This window comes from Trachurus japonicus, chromosome 4 (assembly GCF_045865225.1).
Source record: "Trachurus japonicus isolate A0001 chromosome 4, Traja_1.0".
Lineage (NCBI taxonomy): Eukaryota > Metazoa > Chordata > Actinopteri > Carangiformes > Carangidae > Trachurus > Trachurus japonicus.
The window spans coordinates 13,465,286-13,486,330 of NC_140910.1; the positions used below are offsets into that span (position 1 = coordinate 13,465,286).

At 43.3% G+C, this 21,045-nt stretch overlaps 1 protein-coding gene across 3 annotated transcripts in view; it reads left to right on the forward strand.

The window, feature by feature from the left end:
• The window catches only part of sema6bb (sema domain, transmembrane domain (TM), and cytoplasmic domain, (semaphorin) 6Bb), a 125,223-nt gene that overhangs the window by 73,064 nt on the left and 31,114 nt on the right, over positions 1–21,045 (forward strand). For all 3 annotated transcript variants that reach the window (XM_085774093.1, XM_085774092.1, XM_085774094.1), the window contains 7 exons: positions 8,584–8,682; positions 10,147–10,237; positions 11,267–11,386; positions 12,130–12,218; positions 13,090–13,307; positions 19,753–19,884; positions 20,435–20,584. In XM_085774093.1, coding sequence (XP_085630219.1) covers positions 8,584–8,682; positions 10,147–10,237; positions 11,267–11,386; positions 12,130–12,218; positions 13,090–13,307; positions 19,753–19,884; positions 20,435–20,584 — 899 coding nt within the window. The remainder of the gene's footprint in view (positions 1–8,583; positions 8,683–10,146; positions 10,238–11,266; positions 11,387–12,129; positions 12,219–13,089; positions 13,308–19,752; positions 19,885–20,434; positions 20,585–21,045) is intronic.

A 21,045-nucleotide genomic window follows, 5' to 3' on the forward strand; every position in this document is an offset into this window, starting at 1 on the left:
CAGCCTCAAGAAGAGAGGGGCAATGACCGTGTATTATCTCATTGTCCCTGCTCATCTGACCATCATCACAACACACACAAATATACGCACAGATACACACGCACCGATCAGAAGGACGGAACCACTCCTACCTACAGTATACACCAGTCGTTCCACCATCATGAGTTAGGAATTCGGTTTGTGCCCTCAGAAAATGCAGGTGGGCGTCAGGAAACTAAGGCAGCGAGGAAGAGATGGGGTGAAACGTCCAAGCAGCCACCAGCAGCCCACGCCTGAATACCTCCTATATCTCCAACACACACAGGCACACATCCCTAGATGCCGTCTGCCACACATAAACACCCGTATCCATTCTCAGTATCTGTGTGTGTGTGTGTGTGTGTGGAGTGGTGATGGTTGTGGTTGACGGGGAAAGCATTGGCTCTGTCCCCCGAAGGCAGAGAAAAAAATGACTTATTTAACACAGTGAGAGAACACCTGACATTAAATCTGTGTGAGACAGGGCCAGACAGAAACACAATGGAGAATAGAGGGACAGAGACAAAAAGCTAGGCTGAGAGGAGAGGAGAGGAGAGGAGAGGAGAGGAGAGGAGAGGAGAGGAGAGGAGAGGAGAGGAGAGGAGAGGAGAGGAGAGGAGAGGAGAGGAGAGGAGAGGAGAGGAGAGCTCCCTGTTGGCCAGCCCTGAGGAGAGCTGTGGGGCTGACTGAGATATGAAAGGTCTTCTTGCCCCTAATGACTGTGCTGCCTGGTAATGCTGTGAGTCACACGGCAATGTGAGGGAGATAAGAACACTGCCAGGTCGTCAGCTCTCTGGGCTCGGACGCATATGAATGGATGTGCTTGTGTGTGCATTATGCAAGTACACACAAGAACATCAACACACACACACACACACACACACACACAGAAGACCGACTGTGGTCAGTCGTTTTCTTCTTTTCCTTTTCTTTTCTTTTTTTGCTGAGTTTCACCAATAAAATACAACTAAAGATCTTACTGTATGTGTTCTCATAAGTTGAATTCGAAATAACAGTCGCTGAAAATAGTGAAAATTTTGAACTGCTTTATCTAACTTTATCTTTATCTATATCTTTATCATCTATATAATGAAATCATGTTCACAAACAACAGCACAAGTTACAGCCTCAGAAAAGTGTGGGGTTAAGTCAAGACCTCGGACACAATGTCAACAGAAAATGCAACGATAAAGTTACTCTGTGTTCAGTGTTTCTCACCACACAGCGTTGTGTGTAATGCATTCCCTTTATTATAAAACATTTATATTTTTACATTCCTATTTTTAAACTGAATTGTTTGCTTTCAGTCTCGCAGGTTGTTTGTTGCCTGTCATTGTGGACACATTATTTTTCTTTTTTGGTGCATCTTGTCAGCACCACATCAGAGCCACTTCTCGATCAGTGGAATAGTGTGAAGCAGTAGCATAAATCAGCTGGTTGTTGAGACCATGCACATACAGTATACCAATGCCAATGTATACAGTAGCCTACATGTGCCTCCTTTTGTGCATGCAGGAGATACAAAGAAACTACAGTAAGGGCCCACGCCACTGAAACATTATTACTTTATATAGCATACATAGCTTTATACAGATGTCAGTGTCTCTATAGCTATTACTGTATATATAGCTACGCTAGAGATTCAATTGAGTGACACAATGGAATAAGCCCCAGGTGGTGATCCTGTGATAGACTGAAACAAAAACTTTTTAGATTATTTTTGCAATGTCCTGGAAGCTGTAATCAATAACTTGCCTGTCAAAACACGGGTGTACTCTGTTTGATGGTATTATGAGACTACATTTTGCTTTATCAATAAATACACAAGTTGGACCAAAGTGTGCACTGTCCTCAGTCGTTCATATCTGATTATTTGGCTTTCTTACTACGTTAAAAGTTCACAATGTTGCTTTTAGATCTTCAAAAGGCATCATTTAAAGACATATTTTGATGTCACAATATCAAGATTACCTTCATGTATTGACCAGCTGCCGTGTGCTGTGTTTACTCTGGGGCCTTTGATTGCATCAGATTGCGACAGGTGTTGCTTTTGTTGCCCCCTGTTGTTGTTTTGGTTAAGATGTTGGGGCTCAACAGTGTGCTGACAGAATATTTAACAAAACTTAAAAAAAATTATTGCAATGTACAACATGCCATTCGTGCATACAGTACATGTAGGTGGGATCACCACCCCTCATATACATCATAGGAACTCTATGTTCATACATATTCATGATTTCAAGTTCCACTCTCTCCCACATGTATATGTGAGCACAATTAAAAAGAAAATCTCCACAAACACGTCAGTCAGGAAACCATTTTCCGTGTGCCTCCCTCGCCCTCTCCTCCCTTCTTTCTCTCCTCCACTTCACCTCCTGAAAATGTCCTGTTCTGCTTGGGGGATGGTTGTGTCAGATGTGATACATTCGCCACCTCGTAATTGGTTTTGTAATTAAATATTTCTGCTTGGTTGATCACAAAGGACATAGTATTCTCCTTAATTAGGCTGAAAATTCAATATCCTAATTCTTTAGCTCTTTTTTTCTTCTCCCATGTTGACCAATTGATAATTGATGAACGCAACAGTCAGCCTCGCTGTCACTCACTCGGCAAATTCCCATCATATCTTCTTTTGTCCTCGGCTCTGTGGTGCGTCTTTATCTCTCCTGTATATGCCATTGTCATTGTCTCTTGCTGTCATTGCCTCGCCCCTCTGTCGCCCGTTCCCTTTCTCTTCCTGCAGAAAGCAAAAGACTGTAAAGAGGTAGAGGGCGAGACATTCCCCGGAGGTGGCTCTGTGCCAGCACATCAGGCCATGGCAGTGTGGCATGTACACGCAAACAAAGGCAATTCCACATAGAACGCTCTTAAAGACCAACTGGGCATCGTTATAAGAAGCACTTACCGAAATTGTTTGATCAATACGCCGTTGATCTCGCTCTCTGAGGAGCTCTGGGTTTTCAAACGTGCAGACCAAATGCCTTCTCTGGGTTGGACTGTCAGAAGATTTGGTTTCACTGCCTTTTTTGGCTCGCACATTAATCAATTTTTTAATATCACATGTGGAATCACTTTCACTTCTTGTAGTTGTGGTCCTTATTTTGAATCTCACTGACACCTCATGTATTTAAAAGATTTAGTTTTGCCTTTTGTATGAAATCTCTGAGCAGATCTTTACATTGCACAGTTCAGTGGAGGTTTTGCAAGTTGTTTCCTCTGTGTGGGTTGTCCGACACTTGGGGCATGATTAATTTAAGTTTCACTGTGTTGCTTAAAAGCTATAATTTTGAGAAGATTACCACACTCACAACTCAAATTGGAGGTGCAACGCAGCCAAAAACATCAAATAGGGTCCAATAAAGTCTACGCACCCTTAGTGCCAATATAATGATATAATGATGACGCAGTTCTTGATTAGCACGGCAAATGATGCAAACACAAATAAACTCTGTCAGATTCCCAGATGTTGCAGCATTTTCTTCCCTTTAATCACAATTGATACTTTTTTCCATTACTCTGGTTTCCCACCAGCTGTCTGTATTGATTTGTCCTCAGTTTTTGTGATATGTTGTAATTGCAGGGTATGTGTGCATTCGGACCTGGGAATCTACAGCTCTAAATTGCATTTCCCACGTGTACTTGTCTGCACATTTGATGCCATTATGAAACAAGTTTTCGTCAAATATTTTGCCTAATGACGGTTTAGCAGCTAAAAATTAACCTGCATTGGACCTGAGCCATCCTGCTGAGCCTTTTTTTTAATATATATAATCCCGAAAAGGCGTTTTCTTTTGTTTTTTTTAACACTATCACAGGCATTAATCACCGTTTGGTCGGTCTGCCACAGTTTTCTCAGCAGGTTGTCAGGCCATCCATCCAGAGGTGACTCAGGTTAAGTGTTGTGGTCAAGGATTGAACGGCAGTGCGTGCGGGTGTGTTTGTAAATGCCTGTCGTGTGTATGTGTCCGCTGGGGAGTGGAGGTCAGCTGACATGGGCGATCTGTAGGTCCTGCTCCACTGCTGAGGCTGCCACATGGCTGACTGGCCTGGAGAAATTCTTCTGGTTTTCTATGTTTCCGTGTTTCCCTACATCGCTCTCCCTCTCTCTTCGACCCCCCCATATATCTATTATCTCACTTGCTTTTCCTCCCTCCCTCCCTCTGGTGTCTGATGTTTGTTTGTGGCCTGTGGTGTGTTCAGTCAGAATTACCATCAAACAGAGAAGAAGGGTTGCAGAGGGACGCGGATTAGCTTTAACATGCTGAGTAAGACCGCAGCACTCAGAACGGCACATTGCTGCTAATTTGGTACCGCTGTTAATTTATCCTCCACCCACATACACATAAACATACACAAGCTTTCTTCCCGTCATGGAGAGTCACTCTGTTTTCAGTCAAAATTATGCATCAGGGATTTTTCTGGAAATGACAGCCCCGTTGTTAATGAGTGAAGAAGAGGTCTCGCCAAATCTTGGTGTGTGTGAGTGTGCATTGGCTATACAGTACTACATGTGTGTGTGTGTTGTGTGAGTATGTGTGGGAGAGTTCTGGCTCAATGGCCGCACTTGGCAGTGCAGCAGTCTCTTCCCCCTGGTCGCTAACATCAGGGGACCAGCCAGGCATGTAATGGAAACTTTGGAGATTTAGAGGAGCAGCTTGCTAAATATGACCCCCTGATGCGCTTCCTTAGATGGCTCCTATTGTACGAACATTACTACAGCAGGTCATCAGGATTACTTTTTATATTTTATTAGATTGAGAAAGATGCTGTGGCTCCTAAATCAGGAAAATGAGCAGAAGATTTTACAACTCATGAACCTGTTTTGTATTTTGGTCTGACCTAGCACAAGAATGTTGATTGTAGCCGGAGGTAACACACCGCCTTCATTAGGTTTAAGGATGAAGCCTCATCGTCAGAGCAAACACTGAGCCCCGGCTTAGGCCAAATGAAAAGGCTGTTTATCATCCCAGTGTAAAGGTTGAGTTACGGACAATAGATGGAAAGCAGATGCGGACGATGGAGCCCCCTCAGTTTTAATGTTGTCTGACTGATGCAGGTTGTTTGGAGCAGATGTGTTGTAGCAACAGAGAATTTTGTTGTCAATCCTCTGGCTGTGGGTGATCGCTTTTATATGTCTACAAATACTTTTGGATATATACGTGCATTATGTGTTCAAGGAAAATCTCTGCGTCTGTACCGGAAATTACAAAAACGAGTAACGCACTTGCTCAATCAACATCTGCAGAGTCGAAGTCTGGCTAATATCTGCCTCAAGAGCAAAGAACTGATTAAAAACCTGCTGTCTGCAGAGCGTCTAGTTTCCAAAAACATGGTCCAACATGGCCTATAGTACTGTACATGCTTCTGCAACTTGTCTCTGGATCTTTCCACACCTTATCTCCTGATCATCTCTTAAATCTCCCTGTCCATTCATAACTAAATCCATATTTGCACTGGTGCACGTGCTCCTGTGTAACTCATCTGTGCTGCTTGCAGATAATTTTTTCAGAGCCCAGGCAGCTCTGCCACTGTCAGTAAGAGGAGCAGGAGCAGGAGGAGGTGGAGGAAGAGAAGGAGAGGGGCATCAGGCGTCTGGGTCTCCGAGTCTTGCCAGCCTGCACAGGTGGCGTTTTGTCTGGATTCTGCCCAGGGAGTGAGAGAGCAGAGAGAGAGCAGAGAGAGAGAGAGAGAGAGAGAAAGACAGAGGGGAGGGGCAGCAGTGGGGAGAAGAAGGAGGCACCATGATGTACAGCATTTGGATTTATATATAAATGTTTAATTCTGTGATTCACTGCTTTGTAATTCCCTTTTTTAATTGGTTTGTTTTTTTTAAAATATGGAAATCACAGTAAAACCCTAATCCTCCTAACTGAATTGAGCTTTAATAAAGAAAGATCCATACCTGAAAGTGCCAATTCTCTTCCTGGAACTGATGAATAAGGGTTAATGAAATGCGTGTGTGCAGCAGTGGATGAATTTTGACGGTGTCTGTCAAGTGCAAATGGCAATCAAAGCTCAATAGCTAAAACGTTACAAAGGTTCCAACCCTGTTTTTTATCCTGTAGCCATGAAATGTTTCATTTTATGTGTACAAGCACTGCCGGTTGCCCACATTTTGTGCAATGGCTTGGCTCTTTGAAGTATTTACTCTCCTCTCTGAGATGCTGGCAGTGAGACTGGGCTGTTATTAAGAGTGCTTCATCTGGCTTTGTGATTACAGCTCTGACCAAGCTGACAGACTGCAACCCCACCGACAAACAGCATGCAAATGATGCTCGCACATGAGCACGCATCTGTGCTGTGATACACAGATACACACGCGCACAAACACACACACACACACACAGATGTAAGCTACGCGCACACGAGCACACGCTGTTATGTGGGAGAGTGACACACATACATATATTGCGGCTGTCGCTCTTCAATTTGTCACATAGTGCTGCGCCATTAGAAATTTACACTTCACACTTTGACATACCCCCTGCATCCAACACGCACACACATACTTTACGCTCACACATGAAAACACTTCCCTCTTCGCTGTTTTTTTTTTTTTTTTTTGGTGTTGAAAAACGAGAGCCCTGCAGGGAGTGGAGTGGGAAGGGTAGAGGGCTAGAGGGATGTATAGGGTGGAGCATCTGGAATAACACTCACCCGTCTCCCATATCACTGCTGTCCCTCTGATCTCTTCGACACAGACGCGCGCACACACACGCACGCACACACATAGTCATTTGACATACCCGCAATCACGGCCACCACCACCAACCCCGCTTCTATTTCCGATGACATCAGTGCGGGGTGATGGTCTTGAAGTAGACCCCATCTGGTGTGTGTCTCTGTGTGTGTGTGTGTGAATGGTGGGGGTGGAGCTGGTGCCATCCTGGCTGGGAGACTGGTTTGGGGAGGGGGTTGCTGGCTGCTGTACTGTACATCACCAGTCACTCGACACTCACACGCGCAGGTGTTGGACCCGGCCCTTCAAAGATAAACTGCTGTCAGTACCTTCAGGTTTTTAAAGTCAAAGGTCGCGACTGGAAGGTTTAATACACGAGGGGGGAAATGTAAACACCTGCACACACAGATTCACTGCTGTGTTGACAGGGTTTTTGTTTGTTTACTATCACGTTACCGTTTGCTTCTTAAAGCCCTTGAGACAGCGGTTCCTTGCCTAGGGACAGAGACTCCCAGTAGAGTCCTAAGATAAATCTGAGGGATCACAAGAACAAAAACTCATATTACCCCACTGTATGTTTAGTTTTCTTGCTCTAAAATAGGCACTAGTAGCTGCTGCATCTCCACAGACTGTGAAATAATTAAATCAACCCCCCCCCCCCCCCCAGGCCAAACCTGTGGTGGGAGGCAGAAAAAGAAGAAATACGTAGCTGTATTGCCTCAATTTTCAATTGAAAAAAAAGACTGTTATTTGATTTAAAAATGTCATGAATGTTTTAATCATTCTTTGTCTTACTTTGCATCTCTAAGTCCATAGCTTAATCTCCAACCACAGGGCTCTCTAAGACCTTTATCTGAAGATTACTTTAAAAAGGCTCAAAGAAAATGTGAAAAAGGAAAAAATATTATACAATCTTGCAAATATGTGTGGTGTTGATAAAAAAAATCTTTGAAATATTTATCATAAAGTTGAAATACATTCCAAAGGGTTCCACAAAAACTAAAAGAAAAACAATAGCTGAAGTAATGGTCAAATTGTAAGTAAGCTATTCAAAAGTTAACATGATATTATGGACAAACAACTGCAAAAAAGTGAAAATAACACTGCTAGAGGTAATGATGAAATGTCAAAATAGTCCCTATAATGGATACATATAGTTAAATTTACAAGCTGTCAAAATAGCAAGCCAGGAGTAAATGGTTAGCTATAACTTCTTGGTGACTGGCTATGACTAAAAGTAGAGTATCTGAAACATGTGGTCGGAAAAGTAATGTATCGTTATTTCTATGAGCACAGTGATATTTTTGTGGAGGCATGGAATTAACTTAAATGTCATTTTTCTCTGTTTCACTAAACCAACATTTATTACCATCTGGCACTGTGGGTGAAAACGCTGCCATTAAGTCACGCGGCGCTTACACGACTTCTCATTTCAAAGACGGGGCACGGGAGAACGAAACTGTGACTCTGGCTTATTTAGTCATTAGACGGGCATCATGTAGTCTGACACCTCACGGTGGAGGAATTAGCCTTAAATCTGTTGCTTGTTTTAAAATCCTGAGGCTGGGTTAGATTACCATCTGTCAATCAACAGCAACTGTGTACGTGTGTTTCTGGTTGTGCATGTGTGAAGAGGGTAGACACTTAAAGTCTCTGCAGGCTACGTTTAGACTGTATCAATATGATTGACAGCGTTAATGGTGTGATAATTCTTCACATCAGGCAACTGAAAGCTTCATTTCACAGAGCGGGGCCGGATAATCAATCTGAAAAATAAACGGAGTTTTTCTTTTATTCACTCCATCATTTTTGTCTTTCTTCTTTTTGGTTTTATCACCCTCCTGCATATTAAACTCTGCCTCTCTTCATTTATGCTTTTCCTGCAGGATGAGTGCCGCAACTTCATGAAGGTGCTGCTCAGCAGGCAAGGAGGCCTGTTTGTGTGTGGGACCAATGCCTTCAATCCACTCTGTGCCAATTATACTGTAAGTAAACACTGAGCATGCTCACACCTGCACGTGACCGGTCCACGACGTGCATTACTCACCACTGGTTTGACGTCACTGACAAATGACTTATCTGTTTTTCCAGAAGAGAGGCCTCGTTTCCATAGTACAATTAGTAAGTCTGTTCAGGTGAAAATTTACAGCTTGATTAAAGTTGTTTGTTTAGCGCTGGAGGCAGTGTTGACTTCCTCTTCAGGAGTTATTTATCCTTGTTCCCTGGCAGCTCTAGTGCCTTGTTTTCCTGAGATACAACAGTTGTTATTTCTCAGTGGTTAAACTTTGTGGTCTGCCGAGCTTGTTATCATTGAGAGTCAGAGTCGACGGATAATCAAGAAGAACACAAAGACTGGAGAGGAGGAAGAGGAGGATATTCAGAGACAAGGGGTTGTGCAGACGTGACTTGTTTGCTTGGTGCGATTCCTTTTTGCTAGTGGTTAAGAAAACAAAGCTATTTTGCAGTTGGAGGTAGAATTTTAAGCGACAGCGCGCTACAAGTGTGAATGTTTGCTGACCTGATTCGTACATTTGTCAAACTGTGAAGATGTGTATCCATCCCAAACAGCAACTCACCTGAATCCTCCGCCGTGCAAAGCCGAGCGTGCTCCACTTCCCAAACTACTCCCTGTCTCGCTCAATTACAGCAACAATTTTAAACTTGTAGAAGAAAAACTACACATAAATATTAATCATCGGCTCGGCTGATTTCACATCATTCAGCGGGAATATTAAATGAGGGATAAAGGCAGTGGAGCTGTGGAGAGAGAAAGAGAACGGGGAGAAAAATCCTTTCACTATCAAAGGCTTTTTCAGATAAGTGTTATTTTCAGTCTCTCACATTTCAAACACAGTGGAGCACTGTGACGTACCTGGCCCATTATCTGTCAGCCACTAATGACATTCTACAACAGCGTATAACACACCTGTCTCTGCCTGATAGGCTGTCTTTTTCCTCTTGGGACTAGTTAGTGATGCTAGCTACTGTTTTATTTATAGCGGCGTTTTAATGAAATGACACCTATGAATTATTTCATTTTCGGCTGCTGCTGAAATAGTTTGCTCGAGGCCTCTTATTATGTGTGTGTTTGTGATAATGTTTGTGAGTGTGACAGAGAGGGTGAGAGGGAGAGATGCAGAGATTTCACTGCATGTACCCGTATGTGGAATGGATGTTTGAGTGAGAGCTGTGGGTGCGCGGACCTCTGTGTCTCTGTGTGTGAGTGTTTATCTGTTTTATTTATGTATGAGAAAGGAACGTGACTCTTGTTGCTGCTGTGCCTAATTGCCACCAGTGAATCATTAGTTTGCACTTATGGTAACGCTCCCTAATTGCCATTCTCTTGTGCCTTGTTTTCACAATGCTGCTGTAGACGCGTTTGTATTGTTTGGAGTATGTTGATTGATGTGTGCAACTGTGTGTGTTTATGTGTGTGTGCGTTGTTGCAGGGTGACACTCTGGAGATGGTAGGAGACACAGTGAGTGGGATGGCAAGATGCCCCTATGACCCCAAACATGCCAACGTAGCTCTGTTTGCAGGTAAGACGCGCCGTTCATACATTTAAGTAGTAGCAGTGATTAAAGCAGAAGTAAGCGATCCGGTCGTTTTGGCTAATGCTGCGTTCCAGACAGGCTTTTGAAACCGTAAGTTACAGCTTCAAGTCACGACTTATGACTTTGTAGCGTTCCAGGCAACCCGCAACTCGCGTTTCTCCGACCTGTTTTATCTGTGAAAGTCACTGTAACGGCCACTCGTAACTTCCGACCCGTGAACTCGTACCAGATCGAACTGGTACGACTTCACAGGTCGGAAAAACACGAGTTACGAGTTGCCATGGCTCTATTGGTCGTCGTCCCTACGTCACCACATTCACGCGCATCCCTTGGCTGTACACACAGCCCTTCATGCCGTTCTCTCTCCTCATTGGATAAAAATTGTAGGATACAAGAAAAGTTTTCTCCTCAGCTCAGAGCAGAGCAGAGGGACTGAGAGACCCGTGTTTTGGTCCAAACACCCTATGTAAGTGATTGCTGTCGGAAGATATAACTATTTAATACTTATAGTAACACAAAAATATCGCTTACTTCTGCTTTAATGTCATCAAAGAACATCATCGCTCCTCCATCAAAGATGTTTTGATGCTTCAATGTGTTCGATCAGTCAGCTAAACTGACTCACTGCGATTCCTCAGTTTTATTCATCTCTTGTGTTTGCTTCATCAGATTTAAACACTTCACTATAATCAAATCAACAGCGTTCTGTGGTTGAAACTGTAGGGAGCCATTACTGTTCAGCCATCAGCCCATTATCCCACATTAGGTAGCAGTTAAAAAAAAGAAAAAAGAAAAAAAAAAAAAAGCAGTTTCTGGCGTGGGGTTGGTGCAAAGTTGCAATTATGTTACTATAATTACATTGTTGACTGGCCATCCATATCACATTTATGATGCGAGTGTTTCTGAAAACATTAACATTGACTTTATTGTTTGCAGTTATGCTGCCTGTCCAACTCACTAGTGTGTATGTGCGTGTGTATCTGTGTGTGTGTATGTGTGTGCGTTTTGTGTCAGAGGGGAATCTGTTTACAGCCACAGTGACAGACTTCCTGGCCATCGATGCGGTGATCTATCGTAGCCTTGGGGACAGTCCCGCTCTGCGCACCGTCAAGCACGACTCCAAGTGGTTCAGAGGTACCCGAGTGTGTACTGTATGTGTGTGTGTTGTGTGTGCGCCTTGTACGCCTGTCAAGGTGTGTTTGCTTTTGTGTTTTACAAAGTGCAGACGCATTAGTGAAATTTTCTCAAGCACGTCTTCTCATAAGCATAGTGCCTGTTGTTGTTGTTGTTATTGTTGTCGTCAGAGACCGATGGGCCGAGTGTGCGTCAGCATCACTTAGCCGCACGCAGGATCGATACATGTGTCAGCAGCCGAGCGCTGACTCAGCAGTGCTGACAACTCTGTGTTCAGGTCACTGGACACTGGAGTTGTCAAACTCTCTACACCTTGACAGAGTTTGGACCATCCACATCTAGGCTGTCTCACACTCAAGCCTAACTATGGCAACAGGACAGTCAAAAACACACAGTGTCAGACATACAGGTTGTAGCTCGTCTCCGGTGTAATAGCAACAAAATGCATGGTGTGAAACTCATTTCTCCGAAACATCAGGGAGTCATAATACGGTTATTGTTTGGTGTGAAATCCCCTTTCACCATGTAATGAAATTAAGCACGGCCTGCGCCTCTTTCTCACTGCCCTCACGTTACCTCGGTGTCATGGGAGTGAGCGATGTCTTCACAAACGGAGACACTGTTTGCTGTACACTTTCTCATGCTCCATTAAAGTTTGTCAAACCTTTTCTTTCCACACACATCTCTCACTGTATGTACTCTCTCCGTTTTTCTCCCCTCTCTCTCTCTCTCCCATGATACAGAGCCATATTTTGTCAGCGCTGTGGAGTGGGGACCTCACATCTACTTCTTCTTCAGAGAGATAGCCATGGAGTTTAATTACCTGGAGAAGGTATAGAAGTCATTCTGATGAACGTCCTCTTTTCCCTCTGCACTTTTCAGTATTTACACAGAGGAAGTGCCGGTCCTTTCAAAGCAGCTTTCAAACGGACCGTGGAGTCTGTGAACATGTCGTTAAAATGCACCGCCATGAAGCGAGATGTCGGGCCTAATATCCCTCTGCTGCTATTATTTGAATGTCAATATCAACTCTTTTCCCCGCAGCTATTCTGACCTTTCATCTGCATATTTGTTTGTCTGCATATCAAATCCAACAAATCGCAGTCTGAGCAAACAACTCATGTCTGTATTAACCTGAGAAAAGCGACTGTATATTCCCTTCCCTTACCAGAGCTAGGTTTACCTCTTGAAAAAAAAGAAAAAAGGGGGGAAAAAAGAAAATCAGCAATAGAAAACCTGTGCCCTAATAAATTAGCAACTCACATTTGGGAAAAAATGTTTGCACAAGGTCTCTGGCTTTGACTTGTTTACAGAAAGCAGAGTAAATGGATACTTTAACAGCAGCACAGTGGTGTAGATGAGAGTCTTCAAAGAAACAATTTTGAGATGCTCTGACATTTTCATGAATAATTGATATTAAATTTACCATTATAAAACAATGATCTGTCAAAACAGGGTTTATGCATTGCAAATAGGATGCAAATGACTCTTAAGAGATCACCCTGGAGTTGAAAAGAGCTTTTAAACATAGCTTTTTGAAGATAAAACCCAAAGCTTGGGAAATATTTCCGAACCCCCCGCGCCTCTTCATTGGAGTTATATGTGAACTGTGGGATAGATATGCTTGTCAGTAGACTGCAAATGTATTTTGCACACTCATTTTCTATGCCAATGTCTGCGTCTCTGTGCCTGACCCCTCACAGGTGGTGGTGTCACGTGTGGCCCGGGTGTGTAAACGGGACCATGGCGGGTCTCAGCGCGTCCTGGAGAAGCAGTGGACGTCGTTTTTGAAAGCCCGCCTCAACTGCTCCGTCCCCGGTGATTCCCACTTCTACTTCAACCTGCTGCACTCCACCAGCCCCATCATCAGGATGCACGGCCGGGACATCATCCTGGGAGTGTTCTCCACACCGGCCAACAGGTACAACACAGACAGGACACCCTGAAAACACACTTTCTCTCTTCTATTCAGAAACATGTGCACGCAATAATGTAAGTATATGATAATAACATACATATGTCTGTGTATGAGATGTGCCCCACAGTCCTGCCAGATGAACTCAAGTACGCCTGCACAAACACTACCGCTGTATAATTCACCATTTATCTACTAGTCTTTCAAACTCTCTGCTCTCTTAGTAGTTTGCACAAATTGACTCAATATGATGATTTTTTTTTTCAAAATCGTAATTTCTATTTTAAAAATTACTGCTTCTCAAATTACTACCACTGCTATTTATTACTATTCCACAATCTTTCCACATACCCCCAAGCAACTGCAGATCCTGGTTGGGAATCACTGATTAAGATCAATACTCACCCTTCTGCCTTCAAATAAAAAGCTTTATTTGTGTGTATATGTGCATGCACGTGTGAGTGTGAGTGTGAGTGTGAGGGTTGAAATGAGAGAGAAATTTCAATCGATGTCGTCTCTCAGCGAGAAAAAGGGAAGAATGTTTTTTAAGAAATACACAGAGGCAGAGAGATGTATTTTGACATACTTCCCAGGGAGACGGGGCGGGGGGTGGGGGTTGACACCCAGTGTGTAGCCGCACTCATCGTCTCACCTTGAAACTTTTAGTGGACTACCGCCGTTTGTTCCTTCACCTGTGAAGTCAGAAAGAGCAAGGCCTCCTATAGGCCGAGCAAAGCTCTGGAGAAATGAAAGAGGCGTGTGTGGAGGTGCAGAGGTCAAGATTGTGCACCACGGAGTAATTTAAGACACATGGGAAGTTTTCATTGAGGACAAAAGGGTGATTTGTTGAAAGACAAGATTAAATTGAGAAAAGGTGATAGGACACATGCGGCCCTGGTAAATGGGGGATTTTATTGGAGACTGAGGGTATTTGCGGAGCCACAGACAACACAAACAGCAAAGCAGAGAAACTGAACAACAGAGAGAAGAAAGGAATGTAACAAAAAATTCACGTCAGCTACACAGTCCTAACTTTGCCTAAAACGAGGCTAAAAACTACCAGCGGGATAATTCCCTATTGTATCGAGTGGAAACAGTTTTTCATTTTTATTCCCGTGTCTCCTTTCTGATGCAGTAAGAGTAATCTGCTTACCGTGCTTTGTTTGAGGATACTGACACAGAAAGTGTTAGGATTTTTTTCAGCAATACAAAGAAAAATGTGCTTTTAATACTGAATATAGCCTTTGTTGAGACGTGTGCATGTTTGGAGAAACAGCCTCCACGTTTCCTCCGAGCTGCGCGCAGATGAACCGATACTTTATGGTTTAAAGCACTGCTACATCATATTGCGGTCTAAGTGTCTCAAATAGAAAAGAATCAGTATACAGTACTTCTCTGTGATGGCTCACCCACCTCACACTGCTTTAATGGTCCCGACACCACTTAGCGTGTCTGCTAGTGCCGGCACATTATGGTCAACATTTAGAAATGCTTACAACTGCCTGCTATTTAACTCTGCTCTAATCAATACAGTGTCTCACTTTATTGCAGCCGGCAGCGTAGCTATCACCTGTCACTGGCCCCTAGAATAAAAAGCCTCTCAGTGTTTTTAGGATATAGAAGTAAAGCTCTCTCTACTATAGTAGTTGCAGGACAGTGGCTCAAAGCAGAGGGCATCCCATTTCACAGTGTGAGACAGGAACGAGGGTGTGGGGGATGGCATAGAGGTGAGTAAAGAAGGGGGGGAGGCGGATGAGGAACTCAAGGATGAGGAAGTCAATAATGGACAACACGTGCATCCCTCGCTCTCTGAGATCCAAAACTGTTTCATCAGCTGCATCTTATCTACGTGTTTGGAAAGGCTACTCTGAGAGAGGGGGCCGCTGCCTGTAGAGACAGATGGAAGCTTCACACAGACGCACACACTTTCATACCCAACCACACATGTCTACAAACACGCTTACAATGGTTCCCAGATAACAGCATTTACAGCGCGCCACAGAGGAGAACCAGCTGAACACACACACACACACACACGGGCTCACACACACACACCCTGCCTGGGTAAACTGCTACTGCGTCGTATTCTAAATAACTTCCAGCCACGACAGAGAGAAAGGTAGTTTCAGATGGATGGATAAGGAGATGTGTGATGGAGGAAAATGAACACAAAGAGAAAAAGAGAATGTGTGAGGTGAGCTGCAAAACTCCCGCTAGCCCCATGTGGCCCACTGCGCCACACTGGCTAAGTGCTTGCCAGACAAATTGCTTTGGCTGGCAGCGTGCAGTGAAAACAGCATGAAGCAGGACCTGTGAGTGGAGGAGTAGCTATTCTTTCCTGCCATTTGGCCCCGGTGCTACATGTATGGCTCTGTACGTAGCATGAGGATGACAGGATGGAGTAAAGTGTTTTACCAAGATTCTCACCCTCAAATCTCTTACTCATATCCCCCCTGTGCCCACATACCCCCGGGGATCATTTTACAGCCACATACCAGCTCCTTAACTGTTATGGAGTTGCATTTTTGGGATCCCTCAGTCACTCTGCTCCCAGGGTCCAAAATTGCCTCCAGTTGCTAGTTCCTTTGTGCATCCACCTCTGAAGCCCCAGGCCCTTCCTCTTGAGGTGAAATGAAAGAAGAGCTCGAATTTCCTGCCGAGCACCTCCTGCACTCACACTTCTGATGCTCAAGTGGTCAAGAAGGCACAAGGAGTAACGGCGAGACCACTGGGGATAAGATGGATGGAAAATGTACTTTCTGCTTTATTTAGCAACGTAAATAATTGGAAATACTGTATGTCAGAAGACAATGAGCAGGATGTCAAATGGAAGTCTCAGAGCTGTCCTTCTGCTCCGGGCTGGTCTAAACACACAAATAACTGTTGTTATTCAGCTATTGTTGTGGCAGCTGAAAACATCAATTACCTCTGGAGTAGACTGACGTAGGCTCATCAGACTTAATGGAGTCATGCAGGAATGCAAGGAAAATAACCCACGCAAAGTAAAGTAAATCTAGTGCATCCTGAGAGTGGGAGGCCATGTTTGGTTTTGGCTGTTAAGAATCCCATGTGACAGGGTCAGACAGCAGGATGTCCTCGTGGGGAAAACACATCAGCGGTGGGGAAATAAGGAGGACAAGGAGCAGGAGGAGAACACGTTTAAAGTGCCAGGAGAAGTGCCGCACTGGGGAAGATGCACAGATGTGCGAGATAGTTCCCCCTGGCCCACAGAGGAATACATAGTTAGGAAGCTGCCTAGAGACACAGAAATGGGTATGTGGGTGAGGGCACACGTAGTTTACAGCTGCATGGGCCATGTCACGAGGAGTTGTAATAGAGATGTTGTCTCATCTGCATAGATTAGGATAGTCAGCTGAGGTAGAGAAGAAAAAAAATCCACAGGGAGCTGAGGACAAAAGGTCAATAAAAGTATGAAAAATTGGGTTACTTCAAGACAAAGAAACAGATCAAAGTTGAGGTTTTGCAGTAGGACAGATGAAAGAAATGGTGGATGATGATGGAATTATATTTAAAAAATCAAAATAAAAGGTAGATGTGAAGTGTGTGTGCAGTGGGTGTTGAATTCAAGGCCTAATAAGAAACGGTTTAACATGAAATTTGTTTTGCAATTTGTGCCGTGTTTCATATAAAATGGTTAAAGTTAGAAGTTTGAACTCACTCAAGTCAGACAGATAACAGACTGGAAACCAACTGTACATTGACTATATATATTAGGCATGGTGTGTGGCATATGATTCCCCCTTAAACTGCAACATGTCATTTTTATACTTAGATTGGTTTTGTTTTGTTTTCAACAACCATCAACTATTGGGCTAATTAGCAAGCTGTGGAGTTGCTGGTCGGCAGATTTCTTTACATTGAAACAGAGCCAAATGTTTCCTTCTGTTTTAATGCTACACTCAGCTAACTGTCCACTCATTTCAGCCTCATATAACCACAACATACGAGAGTGGCACTGATCTGCTCATTTAACTCTGGCAACAAGAGTCTTTTCCAAAAATGTCAAATCGATTCTATAAAATTTCAGTGGGCATAGCTCTAACACATTTTTAGGTTAATTACACTTAAGGTCATAAGTTTAGCCCAAGGCCGTGCCTTTAGCAAATTTCCTTCCATTGTGATGTCCAATCTATTTATCTGATAGTGTTGGGGAAAAAAAGTGTATCTAAAAGTTTGGTACAAATCAAACCAAGTAAAACTCAGTCAAACTAAACATTCAGATGTAGAGAAGAAGTAGAGAAACAGTTCAGTTGGCAAGATTGTGCTGTACATTTAACCAGACGGAGTGTGTGGGATTTGTGACCTTCAAATTAATTTACATTTTAAAAGATTTTTTTTTTTAGTATTAACTGTACAGTGTGGTGATTTTCAAGGCTCCACAGTTTATCAAACTTAAACCTCTAATTATAAGATTGACATTGAAACTCGGCCTGACTCCCACCTTCTTCTCTTCTTCCTCATCTACCAGTAAAAAGCATCATGTGTCCGTGAGGGCCGTGTTGTTCCAAGCTGTCAGTGAGCTTGTTAAAGAGTGAGGAAGTAGTTTGGAATCCACAGCAGCTCTCTCAAACGGACACCCTGCGTATCTAGCCTGGATAGCCTGTCACTCAACCACAGTCAAGGGGAGAGAGTGGAGGAAGGACAAATTCCAGTGGACACAGAGAGGACCGAGTCGACTTTGACAGTAAACAAAAGAAAGCAGTTTCAAGTGTGAAGGGTAACTGAGAAAATTATGGAAAATTAAATTTGTTTCCAAAAAAAAGGAAGAAAAAAAAAAGTCCATGACCAAAAGTCCATGACCAAGAAACAAAAGGAGGGGAGACTGCAAAGGAGAGAAAATGAGAATAATTGAAAGAATTCAGGGAGGAAAACAGGCTCGGGTCCTTTTGTCTTATGACTATTAGACAAAGATCACCACATGGGGCGAAGCCAGTGACCTGCAGCGAGAAAGAAAGAGAGAGTAGGGGGGTGGAGGGGCGGGCAAAGGTGGAGAAAGAGAGCCAAGCTGGCACTGGTGCCGAGCTGGCAGACGTGTCACATCTAACATCTGGTGCGTGCGGTCTTGAGAGAGAGAGAGAGAGACGCTGTATCAGCCGCAGCTCCGCCTGCAGCTTGGCCACACTGGCCGGGGTTGAGTCACAGCCCTGCCTATGAATGATAAGTACAGAGGGAGACGGCGTGACCTGATCAAATGCAGCATCAGGAGAGAACAGCTCCCCGCCGCATCCCAAAATCCAGCCTTCAGGCGTTGCCTTCCCAAAACAAACCCCTTCTGCGGCTTTCTCACAGAGCGACTCAAGAGAAACAGCACTTGGCCTGGTTCACAATCACGGGGGCACAGACACTCAAATCATCAGTTGGACATTTTGTTTTTGAGGGAAAAAAAACAGAAAAAGAAACAGATGGTGTGTGTGTGTGTGTGTGTGTGTGTGTGTGTGTGGGAGATTCATGTAGCAACAGCCAGCAGGTGACTCAGTCTCTCAGGTTTTTTTTTTTTTTTTTTTACTGAGGTATTAACACTTAGTCACTCGCTCTCACACCGCACACACACCATTAGTCATTAGATGAGGACACATTCGGAGCAGAGAGTTGAGTCTCGGAGCAGGAAGTACGGGATGTTGTTTTTTAAAACTCATTCCTTATCTCATCCTGACACTGTCCTGTTTATTTCTGTCTCTGTAGTTTCTGTAGCCATAACAGAAAAAAAAAGGTTCAGTTGAAGAGATACTCCAACGTCTCTACTTGTTGGGTCTGTGTGCATTTTGTTTGTGAGCGTGTGTGTGGGCTGCGGACACGTCGTCTTGGAGCAGATGTTCTGTTCCCCTGTTGCAGGGTTCACGAGTAGTTAACCTGCTTCGACAGTGCACTGGGCTTTTTCTTGGAACGACGTGTTGTTGAGTTCATTCATGAGAATCTTTCTTCCTTTGTGAAAGACGGAGAAAAAAAACACTGACTCATTTCCTATTTAGTTTTATATTCCAGGAATTCCAGCCAAGATCTTTTCATGGGTCTAATCTTGCCACTGCATCCGTTTCATATCTCTTCTTTGCTGACAGAAATGACAGCATCTATTTTATCTTGTCTTTCTTTCACTCTCAATAATAAGTTCCTTTTGTATTCAAGCATTGACTGTCAAAATAAGACCAGCCCAAATCCAATTTGTCATCTTCACCAGGTGTCTGTCCCTTTCTCACACTCACAATTGACTTGCTACTGTATATTTTAACTTCCTTGCTCGACTCTATTTTTCAGATATCATCTTCTCTGACTTATTGTCTCTTTTCCATCACTTATTTTTCTGTACCCCTGTCTTAAAGTAAAACCCACTTGACACAAAACTGACAATCATTTTCATGAGAGATCAAATTGTTTTATCAATCAACAGCCTCTCGACTCAATCTACCTGTCTCTCCGATCTCTTTCTCTGTAGTATCCCTGGTTCGGCGGTGTGCGCCTTTGACATGGAGCAGCTGGCAGCTGTGTTTGATGGGAGGTTCAAGGAGCAGAAATCACCGGAGTCTATCTGGACGCCTGTTCCAGATGAAGTCATCCCCAAGCCAAGGTGCAGATGGCTGTGATCAGTTTATGCACCTGTGTTCATGTTGTTAATTGGAAAACTAGAAGAAAATAGTAGAATGAACAACTTTGAAGCTGTGATTCTGCTGCAGACAGTGTGTTTTATAGATGTGCAGCTCGTGTCAAGGTAAAATAAGTCTGATCAAATACAGAGATAATGGGCTATGTAGGTAGATACTCACTGTATAAGAAATTACAGCCTGAAAAAACGTTGAAAGTTACATAGAGGTGCAAAATACATTTTTCACACATATACAGCTCATTCTCTGTCAGTCTTGAGCTCATTAAAATAGACATCACTTTCCAAAGCTTATATATACAAACATGAACAAAATGAACTTTTGACAAAAATCAGTCTCGTTCAAAAAAGAAAGAAAAAGAATAAGTCTGAATGTGAGACACTCAGACAGTCTAGACTGCTTAATTATGTAACTGCATCTTCACTGAGGCCTGAAGTAGGCCACAACCAGAACGCCATCCTGCCTCGCCTCCGCACTGTCTGCTAAACTTATGCTGAAACTTTTTTTTGTCTCCAGACCTGGTGGCTGTGCAGTTGAAGGATCCAGGTTTAATTCCTCCAACTCTTTCCCCGACGACATGCTCAACTTCGTCAAGACGCACCCGCTGATGGATGAAGCTGTCCCATCACTCGGACAAAGACCCTGGATAGTGAGAACCATGGTTAGGTGAGTGTAAACTCAGACAAGCAGTCAACTCTGTCTCTAAATTAGTTTAATTAACCAATAATTTGCTTCAGCAAATGCATTATAAAAGAATTGTATTTCCACTTTAGGTGTAATGTTTAATCAGCATAAGGAGAAACCATCTGATGAACGTATCTTACAGTATCTTTTTTTGTAATTGTAATATAACATCATTCATTAGTTTCAATATTCACTCACAGCCACTAAAGTATGATACATAGTTATGTTTCCACACTCAAGGCATTTGGTTAAGTTTGAGGAAAGATGTTCCATTCATAACATTGCCATAAGTATAACCTGTCCAAGTCAAAGTAACCCTCAGTAACCCTAACCCAACATATCTGTCTCTACTATCTAATTCTTTACAATACTAAAATGATCTACACCCAAATAAAACCTATTGCATTTGATCCAAGCAGCAATTACAAGGGGCTTGGTGTTTA